We start from the raw sequence: 23,056 nt of genomic DNA on the forward strand, positions 1-23,056 counted from the left end.
TCAGTACTGCCCCTCCGACAGTGCAGCGCTCCCTCAGTACTGCCCCTCCAACAATGAGGCTTCCTGCAGCACTGCATTGGAGTGTCAGCCTAGATTTTTGCGCTAAAGTCCCTGGAGTGGGCCTTGAACCCACAACCTTCAGACTCAGGCACGAGTGCTGCCCACTGAACCATGGCTGACACCTAACTGTAGGGGGTTATCTGTGCTTGGATTTGAAGATTAAACCATGACAGAAGTGTGCAGCAGAAATATAACCTCGAGGGCTCACACCGATCGAGTGCAATGTCGTCACTTTTCCTCTCCGATTTTGCAGGCATGTTTGGAATGATATGGTACATATTTTGGCTACTCTTTGCCTATGAAAGTCCAGCAAAACACCCAACAATAACAAAAGAGGAGAAAACGTATATCGAGTCCAGTATCGGGGAAGGGGCCACTCTAATAAACGCTGCCCAGGTGAGTTGGCACATCCAATACAGACTCAGTACTCACTGGCCTAGGATTGTGCCTGCCCTCAACAACAACAACAACAACTGCCATTTATACAGCGCCTTTAATGTTGCAAAATGTCCTGAGGTGCTTCACAGGAACGATTAACAAAGACCAAACAACATAAGGAGATATTAGGACAGGTGACCAAAAGCTTGGTCAAGGAGTTAAGTTTAAAGGAGGAGAGAGAGGCGGAGAGGTTTCGGGAGGGAATTCCAGGGTTTGGGGCGGAAGGCACGGACACCAATGGTGGAACGATGGAAAGTCGAGAATGCACAAGAGGACAGAATTTGAGGGGCTCAGAGATCGCGGAGGGTCGTAGTCAGAGATAGGGAGGGGCGAGGCCATGGAGGGATCTGAAAACAAAGATGAGAGTTTTAAAATTGAACGAGGCTTAAGTGATATCATTGCTCAGTTTTAGCAGTTTTAGAAAGAAAGAAAGACTTGCATTTCTAGAGCACCTTTCCCGACCATCTTACGTCCCAAAGCCCTTTACAGCCAATGAAGTACTTTTGGAATGTAGTCACTGTTGTAATGTAGGAAACACGGCAGCCAACTTGTGCACAGCAAGCTCCCACAAACAGCAATGTGATAATGACCGAATAATCTGTTTTTGTTACGTTGATTGTGGGAGAAATATTGGCCCCAGGACACTGGGGATAATTACCCTGCTCTTCTTTGAAATAGTGCCATGGGATCTTTTACATCCACCTGAGAGAGCAGACAGGGCTTCGGTTTAGCGTCTCATCCAAAAGACGGCAACTCCGACAGTGCAGCACTCCCTCAGCACTGCACTGGGAGTGTCAGCCTAGGTTTATATGCTCAAGTTTCTGGAGTGGGACTTGAACCCACAACATTCTGACTCCGAGGCGTAAGTGCTACCCACTCATCATCATCATCATAGGCAGTCCCTCGGAATCAAGGAATACTTGCTTCCACTCTTAAAATGAGTTCTTTGGTGGCTGAACAGTCCAATACGAGAGCCACAGTCTCTGTCACAGGTGGGACAGATAGTCGTTGAGGGAAAGGGTGGATGGGACTGGTTTGCCGCACGCTCCTTCCGCTGCCTGTGCTTGATTTCTGCATGCTCTCGGCAATGAGACTCGAGGTGCTCAGCGACCTCCCGGATGCACTTCCTCCACTTAGGGCGGTCTTTGTCCAGGGACTCCCAGGTGTCGGTGGGGATGTTGCACTTTATCAGGGAAGCTTTGAAGGTGTCCTTGCAACGTTTCCTCTGCCCACCTTTGACTCCTTTGCCGTGAAGGAGTTCCGAGTTCCGAGCTACCCACTGAACCACAGCTGACATGCATCCAAGAAGGTTGTAGGGGTAATTTGCACTTTGGTGAATGGCGTTAAACGGAATGGTGTTAAACAGAAGTCAATGGAAGGGGGGAATTGTGCGAGGTGTATAATGGGAAGCCAATTCAATATCAGGATATTGCCCATGGTTACTATTGTGTTCCTAACACAGATGAAGCTGCACACAGGGAGGTTAAAGATACAGTGACCTCAGTCTTTAATAAGACACTCCAGAGTGAGGAACAGGCCTTAGGGGCCGGCTTATATACAGTGCTCCCAAGGGATGCTGGGATCCCTTGGAACTTCAGGGGATGAGCTCCTTGGTGGTGGAACATGAGAGTGCATGCTTTACAGTTACGCAACAGTTACAACAACCCCTGTGTGTTTAAGCCCTAATGGAGCTCCTTAGGTTCAATTCGACAAGTCCGTACTCCCAGTGCGGAGAGCTTTGCCTTGTGGGTATTCAAGTGCCGAGGTCTGTGGATCCCACAAGATTTTCCGTTAATTGTTGTTAATGGACTGATAATATATAATAGAGATAATATTCGTCCAAAACTAGGAAGCATAAAAATAAGATGGTCATCAATAAATCCAATATGGAATTCAGAATTCAGGAGAATCCCAGAGCGTGGTGAGAATGTGGAATGTCCGTGCTACCACAGCGAGTTGTTGAGGCGAATAGTATCGAAGAATTTAAGGGGAAGCTGGATAAACACATGAGGGAGAAAGGAATAGAAGGATATGGTAATGGGGTGAGATGAAGAGGGGTGGGAGGATGCTGGTTTGGAGCATAAACACCGGCACGGACCGGCTGGGCCAAATGGTCTGTTTCTGTGCTGTAAATTCTACGGAATAAACCTTCAAAACCTTGGATATTAAGGGAATCACAGGATATGGGGATAGTGCAGGAAAGTGGAGTCGAGGTAGAAGATCAGCCATGATCTCATTGAATGGCGGAGCAGGCTCGAGGGGCCGAATGGCCTAATCTTGCTCCTAATTCTTATGTTCTTTAAAGCCATTGACTGTTAGTCCGGAATTCCCAACATGTGCACCCTGACACGTGGGTCTCGTGCAGTTGGTGCCACCTCCAAAATAATCCGAACTCCCAGAGCTTAGTGCAGTCGGGATGTGGAGCGGGGATTCAGGTGTGGATGGTAAACATCTCCATCTATTAAAATGAAACGTGTAGGGATATTAACCTCAGTGCCTCAATTCTCGATACACGCTCCCACAGGGCGGAGCTCACACCAGGAGGCTTTAGATTTTGGTTTTTCTGTTTTCTTGTGTTATTCCTCACCTGTGAGCTATTCCTGTCCCACCTGTGAGCTATTCCTTTCCCACCTGTGAGCTATTTCTGTCCTACCTGTGAGCTATTCCTGTCCCACCTGTGAGCTATTCCTTTCCCACCTGTCAGCTATTTCTGTCCCACCTGTGAGCTATTCCTGTCCTACCTGTGAGCTATTTCTGTCCTACCTGTGAGCTATTTCTGTCCTACCTGTGAGCTACTCCTTTCCCACCTGTGAGCTATTTCTGTCCTACCTGTGAGCTATTCCTATCCTACCTGTGAGCTACTCCTTTCCCACCTGTGAGCTATTTCTGTCCCACCTGTGAGCTATTCCTGTCCCACCTGTGAGCTATTCCTGTGCCACCTGTGAGCTATTCCTGTCCTACCTGTGAGCTATTCCTTTCCCACCTGTGAGCTACTCCTTTCCCACCTGTGAGCTATTCCTGTCCTACCTGTGAGCTATTCCTGTCCTACCTGTGAGCTATTCCTGTCCTACCTGTGAGCTATTCCTTTCCTACCTGTGAGCTATTCCTGTCCTACCTGTGAGCTATTCCTGTCCCACCTGTGAGCTATTCCTGTTTTACTGAACTTCCCGTGCGTGAGTTGGCTCTTCTCATTTCCTGATGTGTTGAGACTGACTGCGCCCATTCTCCCATTCTCTCCCAGAAATTCAGGACCCCCTGGTTGAAGTTCTTCACCTCCATGCCGGTTTATGCCATCATTGTGGCCAATTTCTGCCGAAGCTGGACCTTCTACCTGCTGCTCATCAGCCAGCCCGCCTACTTTGAGGAGGTTTTCGGATTTGCAATCAGCAAGGTAAGTGAGCGGGTTTTACAAGAGGGATTCCTCACATCTGCTGCAATGAAAGTGCAGGTACTGGCCTCGGATTGGGGGCTGCAGTGTCTGCTCCAACCAGGCACTTCTCTGTTGCTGCCTGGTGGGATCCCTAGTTCTCCTACTCAGGAGAGAGCCCTGGTTACATGTCAGACACATAGCAACACTTCAAATGTTGGGATCCCAAATCAATCCTTCTCTTCTCTTCCCTTCCCTTTTCTTCTCTTCTCTTCTCTTCTCTTCTCTTCTCTTCTCTTCTCTTCTCTTCTTCTCTTCTCTTCTCTTCTCTTCTCTTCTCTTCTCTTCTCTTCTCTTCCCTTCCCTTCTCTTCCCTTCACTTTCATTCCTTCCCTCCCTCCTTCCTTCGTTCACTTCCTTCCTTCCTTCCTACCTCCCTTCCTTCCTTCCTTCCTTCCTTCCTTCCTTCCTTCCTTCCTTCCTTCCTTTCCTCGTTCCTTTCTTCCTTCCCTTCCCTTTCCTTCTTTTCTTCTTTTCTTCCTTCCCCTTCCCTCCCTCCTTCCCTCCCTCCTTCCCTCCCTCCCTTCCCTCCCCTCCCTTCCCTTTCCCCCTCCCTTCACTTCCCTCCCTTTCCTTCCCTCCCTCCTTCCTTCCCTCCTTCTCTTCACTTTCCCCCTCCCTTCCCTTTCCCCCTCCCTCCCTCCCTCCCCCCTCCCCCCTCCCTCCCTCCGGGAGTCCTGCTGCTCCCCTGTCCAGCCTCGCCTTGCCACTGCCCTCGCGTTGCCATCTGTGGTTGGGCGTATTCCAGGAGGTTTGATCACATGACCTCCAACCGCCCCGCCCCCCATCCCCGTGGCACATCGCATTCCCGCAGCCAATTGGGAATGGACAAGCTCTGTTACCCAATTGGATAGTACTTGAATGTCAAAGCGAACAGAAATGTTTCGCTTGTCTCCAATATTTTAGAACTAATAAATGAAACTGATCAAAGAATTATTCTCAATGCCCCTATGATTTTTCTTGTTTGAGGCAAGAGTCTGAGAGATTAATCTTTAATTCTTGGAGATTCCAGGATAATCCTGGAGGGTTGGGAACTCCTCGCCACCCTCCCATGAAGAGGGTAACCCAGGCCTTAGGGTCCAACCCGAGATAATGTTGCACTGCATTGAGGGCCAGAGGGAGAAGAAAATCCCTCTGTCGGTGAAAATTCAGGAGCTCTGAGCCCTTGAGAGGGCGACTCACTGATCCCAAGCTCACAGCCCGACGGGTTTGAGAATTGAGGTGACTGTGCTGAATCAAGCCTTTGCCTCGAACATAATCATCATCATAGGCGGTCCCTCCTATCGAGGATGACTTGCTCCCACGTCAAAAAGGGATGAGTTCACAGGTGTTTCAATGAAGGACCTAATATTCCAGATCCCGAACTACATGTTGAAGGGTGGAAGATGCCTGTGGGTGGATTTTTTTAACGTGTGGTGACCGTTGCACACCAGCCACCACACGGGCTTGACAGAGCGAGGTCTCGGTCCAGTGGCAAGGATTACCCAAGACGACTGGAGAACTGCTCTACTGCACGGACCTAATGCGCACACGTATCGCAGTGTGGGCTGGCCCGTGCTGCCCCTGGGCCCTCACCTCTTCTGGTCCCCGAACTCACGCCTCTCCCTCGAGCATGGAGTCAGTGAATCTCACTGAGCCCAGAACTCACCAACCCTGAATTCAGAAGTGAGTTGCAGTCAGCGGCAAAAAAGAGGGAGAGAATTCAGGTCCCGTACATCACCCTTGAGTATTCTGTTTACACAACGGGTTAGGTAAGCAACTGAAATTAAAATAGCACAAGTATTGAACTCATCCAGTATCTGATTGAAGAATGGTCCAACTGCGTTACAGTGAGCGCTTTCATTAAAGCGCTGTCTATTATTGTAATATCGCCTCTTGCTTGTCTGCTGGAGATGCTGAGATGGTGATATCATGCACAGGATGACAGGATATCTGGTAGAAATGTAATTAAACAGGGGGCCATGGAATATGGAATGAAGGACCTTAAAGGGCTGTCTTAACAAATAATTGATAGACTGTGAAAAATCAATGATTAAATAAAATAATGAGATCCCTAGTCAAGCCCATTGTAGCGGGTAAATTAATTAATGCAGCGAAGATGTGAATAAGTGAGGGAGAATTGCTTAAAGAGAAAGAAAAGCACAGAGTATATGTGCTGGTTGTTGAAGTTTATGTGTAAAGGAGCAGGCTGGGGTCTTTTCACTCGGACAAAGAGAAGACAAAGAGGAGACCCGATCGAGGTCTTTAAAATTATGAAGGGGTTCAGTAGGGGTCATTTAATAGAGTTATACAATCATAGAATCATAGAAGTTGACAGCACAGGAGGAGGCCATTCGGCCCATCGTGCCTGTGCTGGCTCTCTGAAAGAGCAATCCAATTAGTCCTTAACTGATAAGGGAATAAGAGGTTATGGACAGCGGGCAGGGAAATGGACCTGAGTCCATGATCGGATCAGCCATGATCGTATTAAATGGCGGAGCAGGCTCGAGGGGCCGTATGGCCTATTCCTGCTCCTATTTCTTATGTTCTTATGTAATCCCACTCCCTCCGCTCTTTCCCCGTAGCCCTGCAAATGTCTCCCCTTCAAGTATTTATCCAATTCCCTTTTGAAAGTTACTATTGAATCTGCTCCCACCGCCCTTTCAGGCAGCGCGTTCCAGATCACAGCAACTCGCTGCGTAAAAACATTCTCCTCCTCTCCCCCTCTGGTTCTTTTGCCGATGATCTAAATCTGTGCCCCCTGGTTACCGACCCTCCTGTCACTGGAGACAGTTTCTCCTTGTTTACTCGATCAAAACCCTTCATCGCCTCAAAGTTGTGCAAAATTATGAGGAGTTTTGACAGAGTAAATAAGAAGACACTGTTTTCAGTGGCAGGAGGGTCGGTAATCAGAGGGGCACAGATTGAAGGCGATCGGCAAAAGCACCTGAGGGGGAGATGAGGGGAATCTTTTTACGCAGCGAGTTGTTGTGATCTGGAACGCGCTGCCTGAAAGGGCGGATCGCTCTTTCACAGAGACGGCACAGGCACGATGGGCCGAATGGCCTCCTCCTGTGATGTATGCTTCTGTGAAGGGATGGTTGTGGAGAAACGATTTTCCCCTGTGGATGAGTCCAGAACAAGGTTGAGGGGAGGGGTGGGGGGGCATAAATATAAAATGGCCGCTGACAGGTCAAATAACGTGTTAAGATCTCCTGAGGCCCCATGGAGGGTTAACACGCGAGGCCATTGGGTCTTGGAGATAACAGTGACATCCTGTGAGTAACAAGAGTGGGTGTTAGAGTTATCGTTGCCAAACCCAAGCAAATCAATAGCTAGCGGTTTTATACATTTGCTTAAATTTATATGAATGCAGTGTTAAACCTTTCTTCCTGGCAGGTGGGTATACTGTCGGCTGTGCCTCATATGGTGATGACCATTGTTGTGCCAATTGGAGGACAGATTGCCGACTTCCTGAGGAGCAGAAATATTCTATCCACAACCACCGTCCGGAAAATCATGAACTGCGGAGGTAACACGGACGTCCGCTTCTCAGTCAGTGCTTTTGCCAGACGATTTGTTGGTCTGAAGAGTTTTTGCCCTTGGTCGGTGTGTGTTTGCCACGATGAGGTGGAAAAAGCTGTTACAAAAATAGAAGGCTAATGGGATCTTCGGTTTTACCACACGAGGTGTTTAGAATATAAAAATCACGAACCTTAATCGGACCCCAGTTAGAGGAATGTGTGCCGTATTGGAAGGATGCTGAGGTTGTGGAGAGGGAAAGCTGAGGGGGCGCGGGTGGGGGGGAGGGGAGGCTCCGAGGATTCCTTCTGGGACTCGGAGGTGGGGGTGGGTGAGAGCACTCCTGCTCCACCAGGAATCCCCCCCCCCCGCCCCAACAATAGAAGGTGAGACTTCGCTCAGCTTCTGGTCACTCGGCTGCCCCCCCTCCCCCACACTCCCCCCCCCCCCCCCCCCCCGTGGGTTTCTCTGACCGGGTAGACAGCAGTCAGTCCCCTCTGTCTCCTCCCCCACCCCCCGGCACCCCCAAAAATTCCCGGTCATCGAGCTGCGACGATGTTTACAATCGAATCCGGCCCTCACCTGCCTGCCCCGGGAGCCTCGTATCACTGGAAAGGCAACGAGGATGAACTACATGGGATTGCATTGGGTATATGGCACAGAAACAGGCCATTCGGCTCCGACTAGACCATGCCGGTGTTTATGCTCCACAAGAGCCTCCTCCCACCCCTCTTCATAGAAACATAGAAACATAGAAAATAGGTGCAGGAGTAGGCCATTCGGCCCTTCGAGCCTGCACCGCCATTCAATGAGTTCATGGCTGAACATGCAACTTCAGTACCCCATTCCTGCTTTCTCGCCATACCCCTTGATCCCCCTAGTAGTAAGGACTACATCTAACTCCTTTTTGAATATATTTACTGAATTGGCCTGAACAACTTTCTGTGGTAGAGAATTCCACAGGTTCACCACTCTCTGGGTGAAGAAGTTTCTCCTCATCTCGGTCCTAAATGGCTTACCCCTTATCCTTAGACTGTGACCCCTGGTTCTGGACTTCCCCAGCATTAATAAGAACATGAGAACATAAGAACATAAGAATTAGGAACAGGAGTAGGCCATCTAGCCCCTCGAGCCTGCTCCGCCACCCAACAAGATCACGGCTGATCTGGCTGTGGACTCAGCTCCACTTACCCGCCCGCTCCCCATAACCCTTAATTCCCTTATTGGTTAAAATTCATCTCACCCCATCAACATATCCTTCTATTCCTTTCTCCCTCATGTGTTTATCCAGCTTCCCCTTAAATGCATCGATACTATTCGCCTCAACCACTCCCTGTGGGAGCGAGTTCCACATTCTGTAGGTTGCGGAGGTTGGGCCTCTACTCATTGGAATTTAGAAGAATGAGAGGTGATCTTATTGAAGCATATAAGATACTGAGGGGGCTCGACAAGCTGGATGCAGAGAGGATGTTTCCCCTCGTGGGGGAATCTAGAACTAGGGGGCATAGTCTCAGAATAAGGGGCCGCCCATTTAGAACTGATTGAGGAGGAATTTCTTCTCTCAGAGGGTTGTAAATCTGTGGAATTCTCTGCCCCAGAGAGCTGTGGAGGCTGGGTCATTGAATATATTTAAGGTGGAGATACAAATTTTTGAGCGATAAGGGAGTAAAGGGTCATGGGGAGCAGGCAGGGAAGTGGAGCTGAGTCCATGATCACATCAGCCATGATCTTGTTGAATGGTGGAGCAGGCTCGGGGGGCCAAATGGTCTAATCCTGCTCCTATTTCTTATGTTCTTATGTTCTTATTCTCATCACTCTCTGGGTAAAGAAGTTTCTCCTGAATTCCCTAGTGGATTTCTTGCTGACTGTCTTATATTGATGGCCCCCGGTGTTGGACTCCCCACAAATGGAATCATGTTGATAACGGTTAACCTTCTGAACCCGTAGAATCACATGGCAGGCATTTGACCAGTAGGAGGGGGCTTCCCCCTCTCTGACCCCGTAACCTTGACTGACCTCTGCTCCCGATGCTTCACTCTGTCCTGAGTCAGGGTCCGTACCAGCAGTGAAGCTGCTTAACATTCGCCCTCTGACAGATCGCCATTCCGATCTGAGTCCAGCCAATCTCAGCGATGGCCTTCAGTCTATTTCTGAGACACAATGAAATGTCTGGAGTCTTTTGACAAGACAATGGCCGTGTTAGCTTTCTCCATGACAACCACTGGCAGTCTGATGCCGGCAGAACTGACCTTTACATCGTATCGCCTTCAACGTCTGTCTACCTTTGTCAAATGATGTAGAATCACAGATTCTTACAGCACAGAAGGAGGCCATTCGGCCCATCGTGCCTGTGCCAGCTCTGTGAAAGAGCGATCCAGTTAGTCCCACTCCTTCTGCTCTTTTCCCACAGCCCTGCACATTTTCCTTTCTAAGAATTTGCACAATTCCCTTTTGAAAGTTACTATTGAATCTGCTCCCACCGCCCTTTCAGGCAGCGTGTTCCAGAGCACAGCAACTCGCTGCGTAAAAGCATTCTCCTCATCTCAACTCTGGTTCTTTTGCCAATCGCTTTAACTCTGTGTCCCCTGGTTACCGACCCTACTGCCAGTTTCTCCCTATCTACTCTATCAAAACTCTGATAATATCAAACATCGCTAGTAAATCTCCTCTTAGCCTTCTCTGCTCAAAGGAGAACAATCCCGGCTTCTCCAGTCTCGCCACATAACTGAGGTCCCTCCTCCCTGTGGCCCATTCTGGTCAATCTCCTCCGCTCCCTCTCTGAGGCCTCGACGTCCTTCCTAAAGTGTGGTGGCCCGAGAGGGCGTGGACAGACGCTGCCCCACCGTGCTGTTTCTGACCAGACAATCACCCAAAAGTGGGCAGCTCCCAACGGTGCCAGGAACACATGTTTTGCCACTTCCTCATCCTCGTCTTTGACCCTCTCCGCCAACGATTAGTAGCACGGCCCCGCAGAGGGGAGAGGCGTGTGAATGGTGAACGCCCGCGGGGGAATGCTGCGCCCGCCTGAGCTGTCTGGCCACCTGGGCGCACGCACGCACGGGTTACGCCAGCGTCCGCTCAAAAAAGCAGCAGCCCAGTTTATAAACACCTCCCGTCGGCACTTGTGTGGGGCGTCAATAATCTCACGGCCGCGGGCAAAAGGGAGTTAGCCTGGACAGAGTTACCGTTCATGACACCATTGCCGATTTACAACATACTAAAATCATCCCAAGGCACTCACAGGAGCGCTACCAAACAAATGTAGAGCCAGATGATATATTATGGGCTAGATTTTCCTGTCATTTTTGGCGGGTTACCGGCGATTTTCTTGGCGGTACAGCTGTTTTTTCGCCCGGCGAAAGTTTCCCCATTCATTTTTTTATTAGTAGTGCCCAAATCTGAAGACGCCCGCCAGGATCAAACTGCCGAAAAAAATCGCCAGCGCATAAGTTTGGCCTCAACCGCCGACGTCCAGATCCCCGAGGGAACCGCCCTGTAAAAGCTGCTTAAACAGAGCAGTAGGTCACTAACATAGAAACATAGAAACACAGAAAATAGGTGCAGGAGCAGGCCATTTGGCCCTTCGAGCCTGCACCGCCATTCAATATGATCATGGCTGATCATGCAACTTCAGTACCCCATTCCTGCTTTCTCTCCATACCCCCTGATCCCTTTCGCCGTAAGGGCCACATCTAACTCCCTTTTGAATATATCTAAACTGGCCTCAACAACTTCCTGTGGTAAAGAATTCCACAGGTTCACAATTCTCTGAGTGAAGAAGTTTCTCCTCATCTTGGTCCTAAAGTACTCTGCAAAGAAAAATAAGTTAAAGGTTCTGTATTTTTTTAAAATTTTAAAATAGCGATCAGATGTAAAAGTGTCTTGGGAATGCTTTGTACGTTTTTTTTCATTGACATTTTTTTTAAAGTTTTCCCTCCTCCCTAGGCCCAACCACAGCCTCGGACTAAATTTTAAATACTTACCGTCCATTCCGGCAAGAACTGCCCATTTTACTTATTTCCCACTAACCGCTGAGAAAACCACCGACAATAAAGGTGTAGCGCCCATTTTCTCACTGGGCGATTCGTTTGAATTAGTTTAAACATAAAAGTGGAAATTCTCACCAGCGTTACTCACCAAACGTTAGTGGTTTTTCTGAGCGGGCAACCGAGCGTTGAGGGGCTCATAGGAAAGCCCTATGATTGGTGACCAGAAGCTTGGTCAAAAAGGTAGGTTTTAAGGAGCATCTTAAAGGAGGAAAGAGAGGCGGGGAGGTTTATGGAGTGAATTCCAGAGCTTAGAGTCCAGGCAGCTGAAGGCACGGCCACAGGTATATGCAGTTAGGTCGCAGATCAACCATGATCTCATTGAATGGCGGAATAGGCTTAAGGGGCTGAATGGCTGCTTCTTGTTCCTTGCAAGAATGCATTCAGTGATTAAAATTCACAGATTTAAAGTCATTGCTAGGAGGTTAAGAGAGGATATGAGGGGAAATTTCTTCACCCAGAGGGCAGTGAGGGTCTGGAACTCACGGCCTGAAAAGGTGGTAGAGGCAGAAACCCTCACCACATTTAAAAAGTACTTGGATGTGCACTTGAAGTGCCGCAACCTACAGGGCTACGGACCTAGAGCTGGAAAGTGGGATTAGGCTGGATAGCTCTTTGTCGGCCGGTGCGGACACGATGGGCCGAAATGACCTCCTTCTGTGCTGTAAATTTCTAGGATTATGTTCAATGGTGTGCGATGAAAATCAGGGGTGCACCCGAGATCAGAATTAGAAGAGCGCAGAGATCTCACAGGGTTTGTAGGGCTGGAGGAAGTTACAGAGATAGGGCGGGACCGAGTCCCTGGAGGGGTTTGACAAGAAGGGTGCCAATTTTAAAATCGAGGCGTTGCTTAACCGGGAGCCAGTGTAGGTCAGCGAGCACAGGGGGTGATGGGTGAGCGGGACTTGGTGTGAGTTAGGACACGGGCAGTGAGTACAGGGGGTGCTGGGTGAGCGGGACTTGGTGTGAGTGTTGGATATAGGTTGAATTGATGATTCCAGTCACTGATGTGAAGTTTAATTTTTCACAGGCTTCGGTATGGAGGCTACCTTGTTGCTGGTTGTTGGTTATTCCCACACCAGGGGGGTCGCGATCTCCTTCCTGGTGCTCGCAGTTGGATTTAGTGGATTCGCGATTTCAGGTGGGTTATCTTTTATTATTAGTCTCTGGAACTCTCTGCCTAAACCTCTCCGCCTCTCTATCTCTCTTTCCTCCTTTAAGGTGCTCCTTAAAACCTACCTCTTTGACCAAGCTGTTGGTCACCTGCCATAATTTATTCTTATGTGACTCATTGTCAAATTCATTTTTTGTCTTATAACACTCCAGTGAAGCGCCTTGGGATGCTTTATTACATTAAAGGTGCTATACAAATGCCAGTTGTTGCTGTTGATCTGTGTCCAATCGAATCCATTATTTCCCATTGTTTAATGCTCTGTATTGATCTGTGCGTAGATATGCGCATGTGTATAAATATCTTTGTGTACGTGAGCTTGTATATATGAGTGCATATATCAGCAAGTCAAATGTATGTCTTTTTCTGTGTATGTGCATGTGTGTATATATTGTCCACGCACATGTGTATGTGTATATATCATAGACCTTTATGGCACAGAAGGAGGCCATTCGGCCCATGGTGTCCGTGCTGGCCGACAAAGAGCTACCCAGCCTAATCCCACTTTCCAGCTCTTGGTCCGTAGCCCTGCAGGTTACACCACTTCAAGCGTACATTCAAGTACTTTTAAAATGTGATGAGAGTTTCTGCCTCTACCGCCCTTTCAGGCAGTGAGTTCCAGACCCCCACCACCCTCTGGGGGAAGAAATGTTTCCCCTCAACTCCCCCCTAAACCTCCTACCAATTACTTTCAATTTATGCCCCCTGGTTATTAAAGCCTCTGCCAAGGGAAACAGGTCCTTCCCATCCACTCTACCCAGGCCCCTCATAATTTTATACACCTCAATTAAGTCTCCCCTCAGCCTCTGTTCCAAAGAAACAACCCCAGCCTATTCAATCTATCGTCATAGCTAAAACGATCCAGTCCTGGCAACATCTCCACTGCACCCTCTCCAGTGCAATCACATCTTTCCTGTAATGTGGTGACTAGAACTGCACGCAGTACTCCAGCTGTGGCCTAACTAGTGTTTTATGCAGTTCTAGCATAACCTCCCTGCTCTTGTATTCTATGCCGCAACTAATAATGAAAGTATGTCTTCTTAACCACCTTATAAGAACATAAGAAATAGGAGCAGGAGTAGGCCATTCGACCCCTCGAGTCTGGTCTGCCATTCAATAAGATCATGACTGATCTTCAACCTAAACTCCACTTTCCCGTTCGACCTCCATAATCCCTCGATTCCCCTAAACTTCAAAAATCTCTCAGTCTCATCCTTGAATATATTCAGAGACACAGCATCCACAGCCCTCTGGGGCAGAGAATTTCAAAGATTCACGACCCTCTGAGTGAAGAAATTCCTCCTCATCTCTGTCCTAAATAGCCAACCCCTTATCCTGAGACAAAAGCAAAATACCGCGGATGCTGGAATCTGGAATAAAAACAGAAAATGCTGGAACTCTCAGCAGGTCAGACAGCATCTATGGAGAGAAAGCAGAGTTAACGTTTCATGCCCCCTGGTTCTAGACTCCCCAGCCAGGGGGAAACAACCTCTCAGCATCTACCCTGTCAATCCCCCTCAGAACCTGGTATGTCTCAATGAGATCATTCTTCTAAACTCCAGAGAGTATAGGCCCAATCTACACAACCTCTCATCGTAAGACAGCTCTCTCATCCTATCTACCTGTTCCTCTACACTTCTCAGCTTCCTACCATTTATTGTGCTTTTTCTTGCCTTGTTAACACTTCCAAAATGCTTGAAAAGGAAAATAAATGTGCAGGGCTATGGAGAAAGAGCGGGGGGAGTGGGATTAATTGGATCGCTCTTTCACAAAGCCAGCACAGGCACGATGGGCCGAATGGCCTCCTTCTGCGCTGTATGTTTCTATGACCGAATGGCTTCCTACGTGGCAGCAGAGCGGGGATCAGTAGCGGAAGACTTCACACGTGTGGTAGCTGAGGCTGTGACTCCCTCTCCATGATGCGTGAATCACAGAGTGAATTCAAGGCTCCCAGTGGGAAAGCCGTGCTTGAATGGTGAATGGGTCAGAGGTGGAGATAAGCCAAGCATCACAGCCCAGATGCTCCCACCTGCGCTCCCTGCGATTGCAAACCTCCGCTGGATTGAAAATCTAGCCTTGACACACACCAGGTAGGCAATAGTACTGCTCCAATTGTGAGCTCGTGATAACTTCAGTCGGACATTAATTTTGTTCTTGTATGAAAAAAATCACAGACTCATATTCTAAATAAGGAGAAACTATTTACAGTGACAGGAGGGTCGGTAACCAGACGGACACAGATTTAAGGTGATCGGCAAAAGAACCAGAGGGGGAGAGGAGGAGAATGTTTTTACACAGCGAGTTGTTGTGATCTGGAACGCGCTGCCTGAAGCGATGGGAGCAGATTCAACAGTAACTTTCAAAAGGGAATTGGATAAATACTTGAAAAGGAAAAATTTACAAGGCATTGGGGCAGGAGCAGGCACTAATTGTCGGCACAGGCACGATGGGCCGAATGGCCTCCTCCTGTGCGGTATCATCGAATGATTCGAGGGAACAAATAAGATAGTGGAAGAAAACTGGGAGTGGGAGGAGGGGGGAGGAAGAACAAGATTAGTAAAGAATACATCTTGGAGCATCCTCTCTCGGGGATGTGAAATTGAGAACGTCCTCCTCACCATCCCAGGAGATTGATTCCTGGATGAGAGGGCTGCCTTATGAGGAGAGATTGTGTAGAAGGGGCCCATAATCTCTGGAGTTTAGAAGAATGGGAGGTGACCTCATTGAAACACACAAAACTCTGAGGGGGATTGACAGGGTAGATGCTGAGAGAATGTTTCCCCCCCTGGCTGAAGTGTCTAGAACCAGGGGTCACAGTCTCAGGATAAGGGGTCGGCCATTTAGGACTGAGATGAGGAGGAATGTCTTCACTCAGAGGTTGGTGAATCTTTGGAATTCTCAGCCCCAGAGGGCTGTGGATGCTGAGTCTCTGAGTATATTCAAGGCTATGATTGATAGATTTTTGGAGTCTAGGGGAATCGAGAGATATGGGGATCGGGCGGGAAAGTGGAGTTGAGGTCGAAGATCAGCCGTGATCTTATTAAATGGCGGAGCAGGCTCGAGGGGCCGAATGGCCGACTCCTGCTTCTATTTCTTATGTTCTTATGGACACACGGCATATTCTGCAACGCTAGTGCCAAGTGATCCGTTGCAGGACTCTCGGGCTGGGACAGTAAAGGCGATTGTGCAGTTGTATGCTCCCAGGGAGAGCACCCGTCCATGGCCGATGACAGCTCACGGTTCTGCGCGCCTGAGATTTCCCGACAGTGCCGCATTCGGCTGGGTCTTCCCCTTTTGTCCTCGGAGGCGAGACTGAAATTGGAAGCACTCAGCCCGGTGATCACCATTGTAAGGTGAAAGCATCTTATCCAAGCTGCCGGGGCTCCAAGATCTGGAATTCCCTCCCTAAACCTCTCCGCCTCTCTCCCCTCCTTTAAGACGTGCCTTAAAGCCTCCCTCTTTAACCAAGCTTTTGGTCACCTGTCCTGATATCTCCTTATGTGGCTCGATGTTGAATTCTGTTGGATAACGCTCCCGTGAAAGCGCCTTGGGGTGTTTTACTACGTTAAAGGTGCAATATAATGCAGGTCAGTTCCAGGGTGAAATTTCGATCAGTCACCTCCAATGAGATTCCCGAGCAATGGATCTTCAAAACCTCAGGGGCCGATTTTCAGCACATCTCCGCCCACTGCCGCCGACATTACTCCTAAGATCCGCCCAGTGCCACTTTGGGGGTGGTCTGGAGCGGGCGGGAGGGGAGAGCCGCTGGGAACCGCCCACTGACGTCAGCGGACGGCCGAGTGACCCAACTGACCTCCCGCCCGCCGAGCTCCCAGATTCCTGCGGGCGGGAGTCGGCGGGAGTTGGTGGCAGAACGGGGGCGGACCGCCGGCTGGAGGCTGGTCTGTGCCCGACGGTGAGGCTAAAGATCCTGAAAAAAAGGTAAGTGAACATTTCAATACTTTTTTTCCACAGCGACTTACCTGGATGGGGTCCCCTGAAGGTCTTCCGATACTTTTTTACATTTTTTTGCTGTTGTTCTTTTTTCGGGTCTCCGGCCCTCCGTGGGGCCCGACTCCATCCTCGGCGGCACTTGGGCGGCAAGTGCCTCTGCCGGCGAGAATGAGACCTCCCGCCCGCTGCCGCCCAGATTGGCGGCGTACGTCTTTCATTTGTCGCCTGCCGACCTTCGAGGGACCTCGGCCATGATTATCCCGCCCAAAGTACCGTCCGGCATCTCGGCGGCCATCGGCGGCACTTTGGGCGGCACTTGGGCGGGCGGGGGCCTTGCCGAAAATCGGGCCCTCCAACTATTGCCATGTGTTTGCAGGTATCCTTGGGGCAAAGGGAAGCTCATTCAACTGTTGAGCACCATTCACGTGTTGCAATGAAATGTCGATACACTCCATTCCCATCTGATTCGGATTATGTTCTATTGTTGTTGAATTCAGGATTCAATGTGAACCATTTGGACATCGCGCCCCGCTATGCCAGCATTCTGATGGGCATATCCAACGGTGTGGGGACCCTGTCAGGAATGATCTGCCCATTAATCGTCGGAGCAATGACGATACACAAGGTATAACCAAACTTACCCTCGGTTTCTGACTGACAATTTCCTTCCGTTGCTTGGCTGGAGTACTGCGTCCCATTGTGGGAATCACACTTGAGGAAGGATGCCAAGGCTCTAGAGAGATTGCAGAGAAAATTTACGAGAATGGTTCCAGGGATGAGGGACTTCAGTGATGTGGAGATACTGGAGAAGCTGGGGTTGTTCTCCTTCAAGCAGAGAAGGTTAAGGGAAGATTTACCAGAGGTGTTCAACATTATAAGGAGGTTTTGAAAGAGTAGATAGAGAGAAACGGTTCCACTGGCAGGAGGTCCGGTAACCAGAGGGCACAGATGTAAAGTAATTGGCAATAAATCTAACCGAAAGATAAGGAGAATTTTTTTCTTCTGGAATGCACTGCCTGAAAGGATGGTAGAGGCAGAAACCCTCACCACATTTGGAAAGTACCTGGATGTGCACTTGAAGTGTCATAACCTACAGAGCTACGGATCAGGAGCTGGAAAATGGATAGCTCTTTGTCGGCCGGCACAGACACGATGGGCCGAAATGGCCTCCTTCCGTGCTGTAAATGTCAATGATCTTATGAAAGGGTGATGGTAGAAAATTGAATAGTAACTCATTAAAGGAATTTGCAAAGAAAAATGTGCAGGGCTGTGGGGAAAGAGCAGGGGGGAGTGGGACTCATTGGATCGCTTGTTCACAGAGCCGGCACAGGCACGCTGGGCCGAATGGCCTCCTTCTGCACTGTGTGATTCTATGATTCTATGAATTCATTAAGCCAGTGCGTGTTGCGTCTGCAAAACGCAACTGCTGATCTCGTTACTGTCGTGTTAAAGGGGCCAAAGGTTCACACACCTCACAACGTTTGTGTGCGGAGGAGGGTACAAGTAACAACACAACAGCACCACAAGGGAATAATGGAGGCATGTGAAAAAGGAACGGCAGTAACCATGGGGGATTTTAACCTACATATCGATTGGTTAAATCAAATCGCACGGGGTAGCCTGGAGGAGGAATTCATAGAATGCATACGGGATTGTTTCTTAGAACAGTATGTTACAGAACCTACAAGGGAGCAAGCTATCTTAGATCTGGTCCTCTGTGTTGAGACAGGAATAATAAACAATCTCCAAGTAAACGATCCTCTCGGAATGAGTGATCACAGTATGGTTGAATTTGTAATACAGATTGAGGATGAGGAAGTAGTGTCTCAAACGAGCGTACTATGCGTAAACAAAGGGGACTACAATGGGATGAGGGCAAAGTTGGCTAAAGTAGACTGGAAACACAGACTAAACGGCACAATTGAGGAACAGTGGAGAACTTTTAAGGAGCTCTTTCATAGTGCTCAACAAAAATATATTCCAGTGAAAAAGAAGGGCGGTAAGAGAAGGGATAACCAGCTGTGGGTAACCAAGGAAATAAAGGAGAGTATCAAATTAAAAACCAATGCGTATAAGGTGGCCAAGGTTAGTGAGAAAATAGAAGATTGGGAAAATTTTAAACAACAGCAAAGAATGACTAAGAAAGCAATAAAGAAAGGAAAGATAGATTACGAAGGTAAACATGCGCAAAACATAAAAACGGATAGTAAAAGCTTTTACAGATATATAAAACGGAAAAGAGTGACTAGAGTAAATGTTGGTCCCTTAGAAGATGAGAAGGGGGATTTAATAATGGGAAATGTGGAAATGGTTGAGACCTTAAACAATTATTTTGCTTCGGTCTTCACAGTGGAAGACACAAAAACCATGCCAAAAATTGCTGGTCAAAGGAATGTGGGAAGGGAGGACCTTGAGACAATCACTTTCACTAGGGGGGTAGTGCTGGACAGGCTAATGGGACTCAAGGTAGACAAGTTCCCTGGTCCTGATGAAATGTATCCCAGGGTATTAAAAGAGATGGCGGAAGTTATAGCAGATGCATTCGTTATAATCTACCAAAGTTCTCTGGACTCTGGGGAGGTACCAGCGGATTGGAAAGCAGCTAATGTAACGCCTCTGTTTAAAAAAGGGGGCAAACAAAAGGCAGGTAACTATAGGCCGGTTAGTTTAACATCTGTAGTGGGGAAAATGCTTGAAACTATCATTAAGGAAGAAATAGCGGGACATCTAGATAGGAATAGTGCAATCAAGCAGACGCAGCATGGATTCATGAAAGGGAAATCATGTTTAATTAACTTACTGGAATTCTTTGAGGATATAACGAGCATGGTAGATAGAGGTATACCGATGGATGTGGTGTATTTAGATTTTCAAAAGGCATTCGATAAGGTGCCACACCAAAGGTTACTGCAGAAAATAAAGATACGCGGAGTCAGTGGAAATGTATTAGCATGGATAGAGAATTGGCTGGCGAACAGAAAGCAGAGAGTCGGGATAAATGGGTCCTTTTCGGGTTGGAAATCGGTTGTTAGTGGTGTGTCACAGGGATCGGTGCTGGGACCACAACTGTTTACAATATACATAGATGACCTGGAAGAGGGGACAGAGTGTAGTGTAACAAAATTTGCAGATGACACAAAGATTAGTGGGAAAGTGGGTTGTGTAGAGGACACAGAAAGGCTGCAAAGAGATTTAGATAGGTTAAGCGAATGGGCTAAGGTTTGGCAGATGGAATACAATGTCGGAAAGTGTGAAGTCATCCACCTTGGGGAAAAAAACAGTAAAAGGGAATATTATTTGAATGGGGAGAAATTACAACATGCTGAGATGCAGAGGGACCTGGGGGTCCTTGTGCATGGATCCCAAAAAGTTAGTTTGCAGGTACAGCAGGTAATCAGGAAGGCAAATGGAATGCTGGCCTTCATTGCGAGAGGGATGGAGTACAAAAGCAGGGAGGTGTTGCTGCAACTGTACAGGGTATTGGTGAGGCTGCACCTGGAGTACTGCATGCAGTTTTGGTCACCTTACTTAAGGAAGGATATACTAGCTTTGGAGGTGGTACAGAGATGATTCACGAGGCTGATTCCGGAGATGAGGGGATTACCTTATGATGATAGATTGAGTAGACTGGGTCTTTACTCGTTGGAGTTCAGAAGGATGAGGGGTGATCTTATAGAAACATTTAAAATAATGAAAGGGATCGACAAGATAGAGGCAGAGAGGTTGTTTCCACTGGTCAGGGAGACTAGAACTAGGGGGCACAGCCTCAAAATACGGGGGAGCCCATTTAAAACCGAGTTGAGAAGGAATTTCTTCTCCCAGAGGGTTGTGAATCTGTGGAATTCTCTGCCCAAGGAAGCAGTTGAGGCTAGCTCATTGAATGTATTCAAGTCACAGATAGATAGATTTTTAACCAATAAGGGAATTAAGGGTTACGGGGAGTGGGCGGGTAAGTGGAGCTGAGTCCACGGCCAGATCAGCCATGATCTTGTTGAATGGCAGAGCAGGCTCGAGGGGCTAGATGGCCTACTCCTGTTCCTAATTCTTATGTTATGTTCTATGTTCTTATGGTTCCTGCCATTGGAGTAATATTTTAATCTTAATTTAAAAATATGAAATGAACAGTTGATCCAAATTGGTGTAGACCATAGTATCCTTTTCTGTACCTCTTGTTCACACACCTTAAGGTGTCAGCCATGACTCAGTGGCTAGCACTCTCACTTCTGTCAGAACTTACTCTCTTTCTTTCTTTCCTTCTTTTCTTTCTTTCTTTCTCTCTTTCTTTCTCTCTCTCTTTCTCTCTTTCTTCCTTTCTCTCTTTCTTTCTTTCTCTCATCTTCCTTCCTTCCTTCCTTCTTTCTTCCCTTCCTCCCAACCTCCCCCCTTCCCTCCTTCGCTCCCTTCCTCCCTCCCTTCTTCCCTTCCTTCTTCCCATCCTCCCTTCCTTCCCTCTTCCTTTTCTCTTCCTTCCTTTCTTTATAGAAAGCCATCATGTTTTGCTTACATGTTTGTAATTGATTTCCTTCAGACCCGTGAGGAGTGGCAGAACGTATTTGTGATTGCCTCGATGGTCCACTACAGCGGGGTGATATTCTACGGAATCTTTGCCTCGGGGGAGAAGCAGGACTGGGCGGACCCCGAGACGACAAGTGACGACAAGTGTGGCTTCATTGAGCAGGACGAACTGGCGGAGGAGACGGAGCTGAACGATGAAAGCTACATCAGTCCAAAGAAGAAAACCTCGTATGGTGCTACAAGCCAAATCAACGGAGCCCGGAAAGAGAGCTGGAGAAAGAAACGAGGAAAAGCACACGAGGAATTGGTAGAAGATCAGAACAGTTCTCACTGTGAAAATGGGGACTTTCGAGATATGTCACAATGAGATCACGTGATCCGCACTACATGCTGTGACAATTGGACTAAATATCAAAGTTCAAGACAGAATCGGTTTTATTGGCTTATAAACGTCATATATAACAACTTCATAAAAATTGTTGCCCTTTTCTAAGATTACAGTTGTAGAAATGGCTGTCCCTCAAATTGTACAATTAGTTACTGGTGACTATAAATACTCACCAAGAATTTGGCCCTGGATGAAAGTTATATTAGATAGAATTCACAGCACAGAAACAGGCCATTTGGCCCAACTGGTCTGTGCCGTTATTTATGTTCCACACGAGCCTCCTCACACCTTTCTGCATCTAACCCCATCAGCATAGTCCCCCTCCAAGTCACACACCATCCTGACTTAAAAATATATCGGCTGTTCCTTCATCGTCGCTGGGTCACAATCCTGGAACTCCCTCCCTAACAGCACTGTGGGAGCACCTTCACCACACGGACTGCAGCAGTTCAAGAAGGCGGCTCACCACCACCTTCTCAAGGGGCAATTAGGGATGGGCAATAAATGCCGGCCTTGGCAGTGACGTCCACATGCCGGAATGAATGGAAAAAAGCATATCCTTCTATTCCCTTCTCCCTCGTATATTTGTCTAGCCTCCCCTTAAATGAATCGATACTATTCGCCTCAACCACTCCCTGTGGCAGCGAGTTCCATCTCTGGGTAAAGAAGTTTCTCCTGAATTCCCCATTGGATTTATTAGTGACTGTCTTATATTTATGGCCTCTAGTTTTTTTACTCTCCCCACAAGTGAACACACCTCTATGTCTACCTTATCAAACCCCTTCATGATTTTAAAGACCTTTGTTAGGTCACCCCTCAGACTTGAATGGAGAAAATCATTCAGGGTAAATGAAAATAAACCATATTGTGCTTGTATGTTGTCATATATGACCCACATAGGCGGATAAAAGGCATGAATTTTGCCCATGTCAAAACCTCTTCCCAAAACTGACTGTTCCTGTACCAGCGATTAAAACCTCGCGGGGCAAGGGAGATGGTGGGGGTGAGGTGGCGGAATCAAGTGATTCTTCAGAATGATGTTGTGTTATTATTTCAGTTCAGGAATGAATGCTGTAATGTTAAACTTAATAGCATGTTAAACCATGTCACAGTTTGTGTTCTGATCGGCTTACAGGACCACTTGTGTCCATACAGCCCATGCATACTATTATTGATGTTAAACTGATTGAACTTTGATGTGAGCAAGTATGGATTTATTGATCTTGGTGTGATTATTATAACAGTAATAAACAAGCACTGTGTCAGGCACTGGGACATTTTTGAAATTACATGATGCGGAGAAGCTGAAATGATAAGTAAGTTAGTTCCTGTGCCTCTGAGTCAGAAGGTTGTGCGTTCAAGTCCCACTCCAGAGACTTGAGCACAAAAATCCAGGCTGGTACTCCAATGCAGAACTGTCGGAGGAGCAGTACTGAGGGAGTGCTGCACTGTCGGAGGCGCAGTACTGAGATAGCACTGCACTGTCGGAGGCGCAGTACTGAGATAGCACTGCACTGTCGGAGGAGCAGTACTGAGATAGCACTGCACTGTCGGAG

General features: G+C 48.0%; 1 protein-coding gene across 1 annotated transcript in view; it reads left to right on the top strand.

Annotated features, from left to right (window-relative positions):
• slc17a8 (solute carrier family 17 member 8) overlaps positions 1-22,695 on the top strand; it is a 74,065-nt gene extending 51,370 nt beyond the window's left edge. Inside the window, exons 7-12 of the mRNA XM_070901554.1 lie at positions 314-456; positions 3,740-3,889; positions 7,304-7,436; positions 12,503-12,613; positions 17,095-17,222; positions 21,126-22,695. Of these exons, the coding sequence (XP_070757655.1) occupies positions 314-456; positions 3,740-3,889; positions 7,304-7,436; positions 12,503-12,613; positions 17,095-17,222; positions 21,126-21,479 (1,019 nt within the window). The 3' untranslated portion in view covers positions 21,480-22,695. The remainder of the gene's footprint in view (positions 1-313; positions 457-3,739; positions 3,890-7,303; positions 7,437-12,502; positions 12,614-17,094; positions 17,223-21,125) is intronic.
• The last annotated feature ends 361 nt before the right edge of the window (positions 22,696-23,056 follow it).

Source organism: Pristiophorus japonicus, chromosome 15, assembly GCF_044704955.1.
Source record: "Pristiophorus japonicus isolate sPriJap1 chromosome 15, sPriJap1.hap1, whole genome shotgun sequence".
Lineage (NCBI taxonomy): Eukaryota > Metazoa > Chordata > Chondrichthyes > Pristiophoridae > Pristiophorus > Pristiophorus japonicus.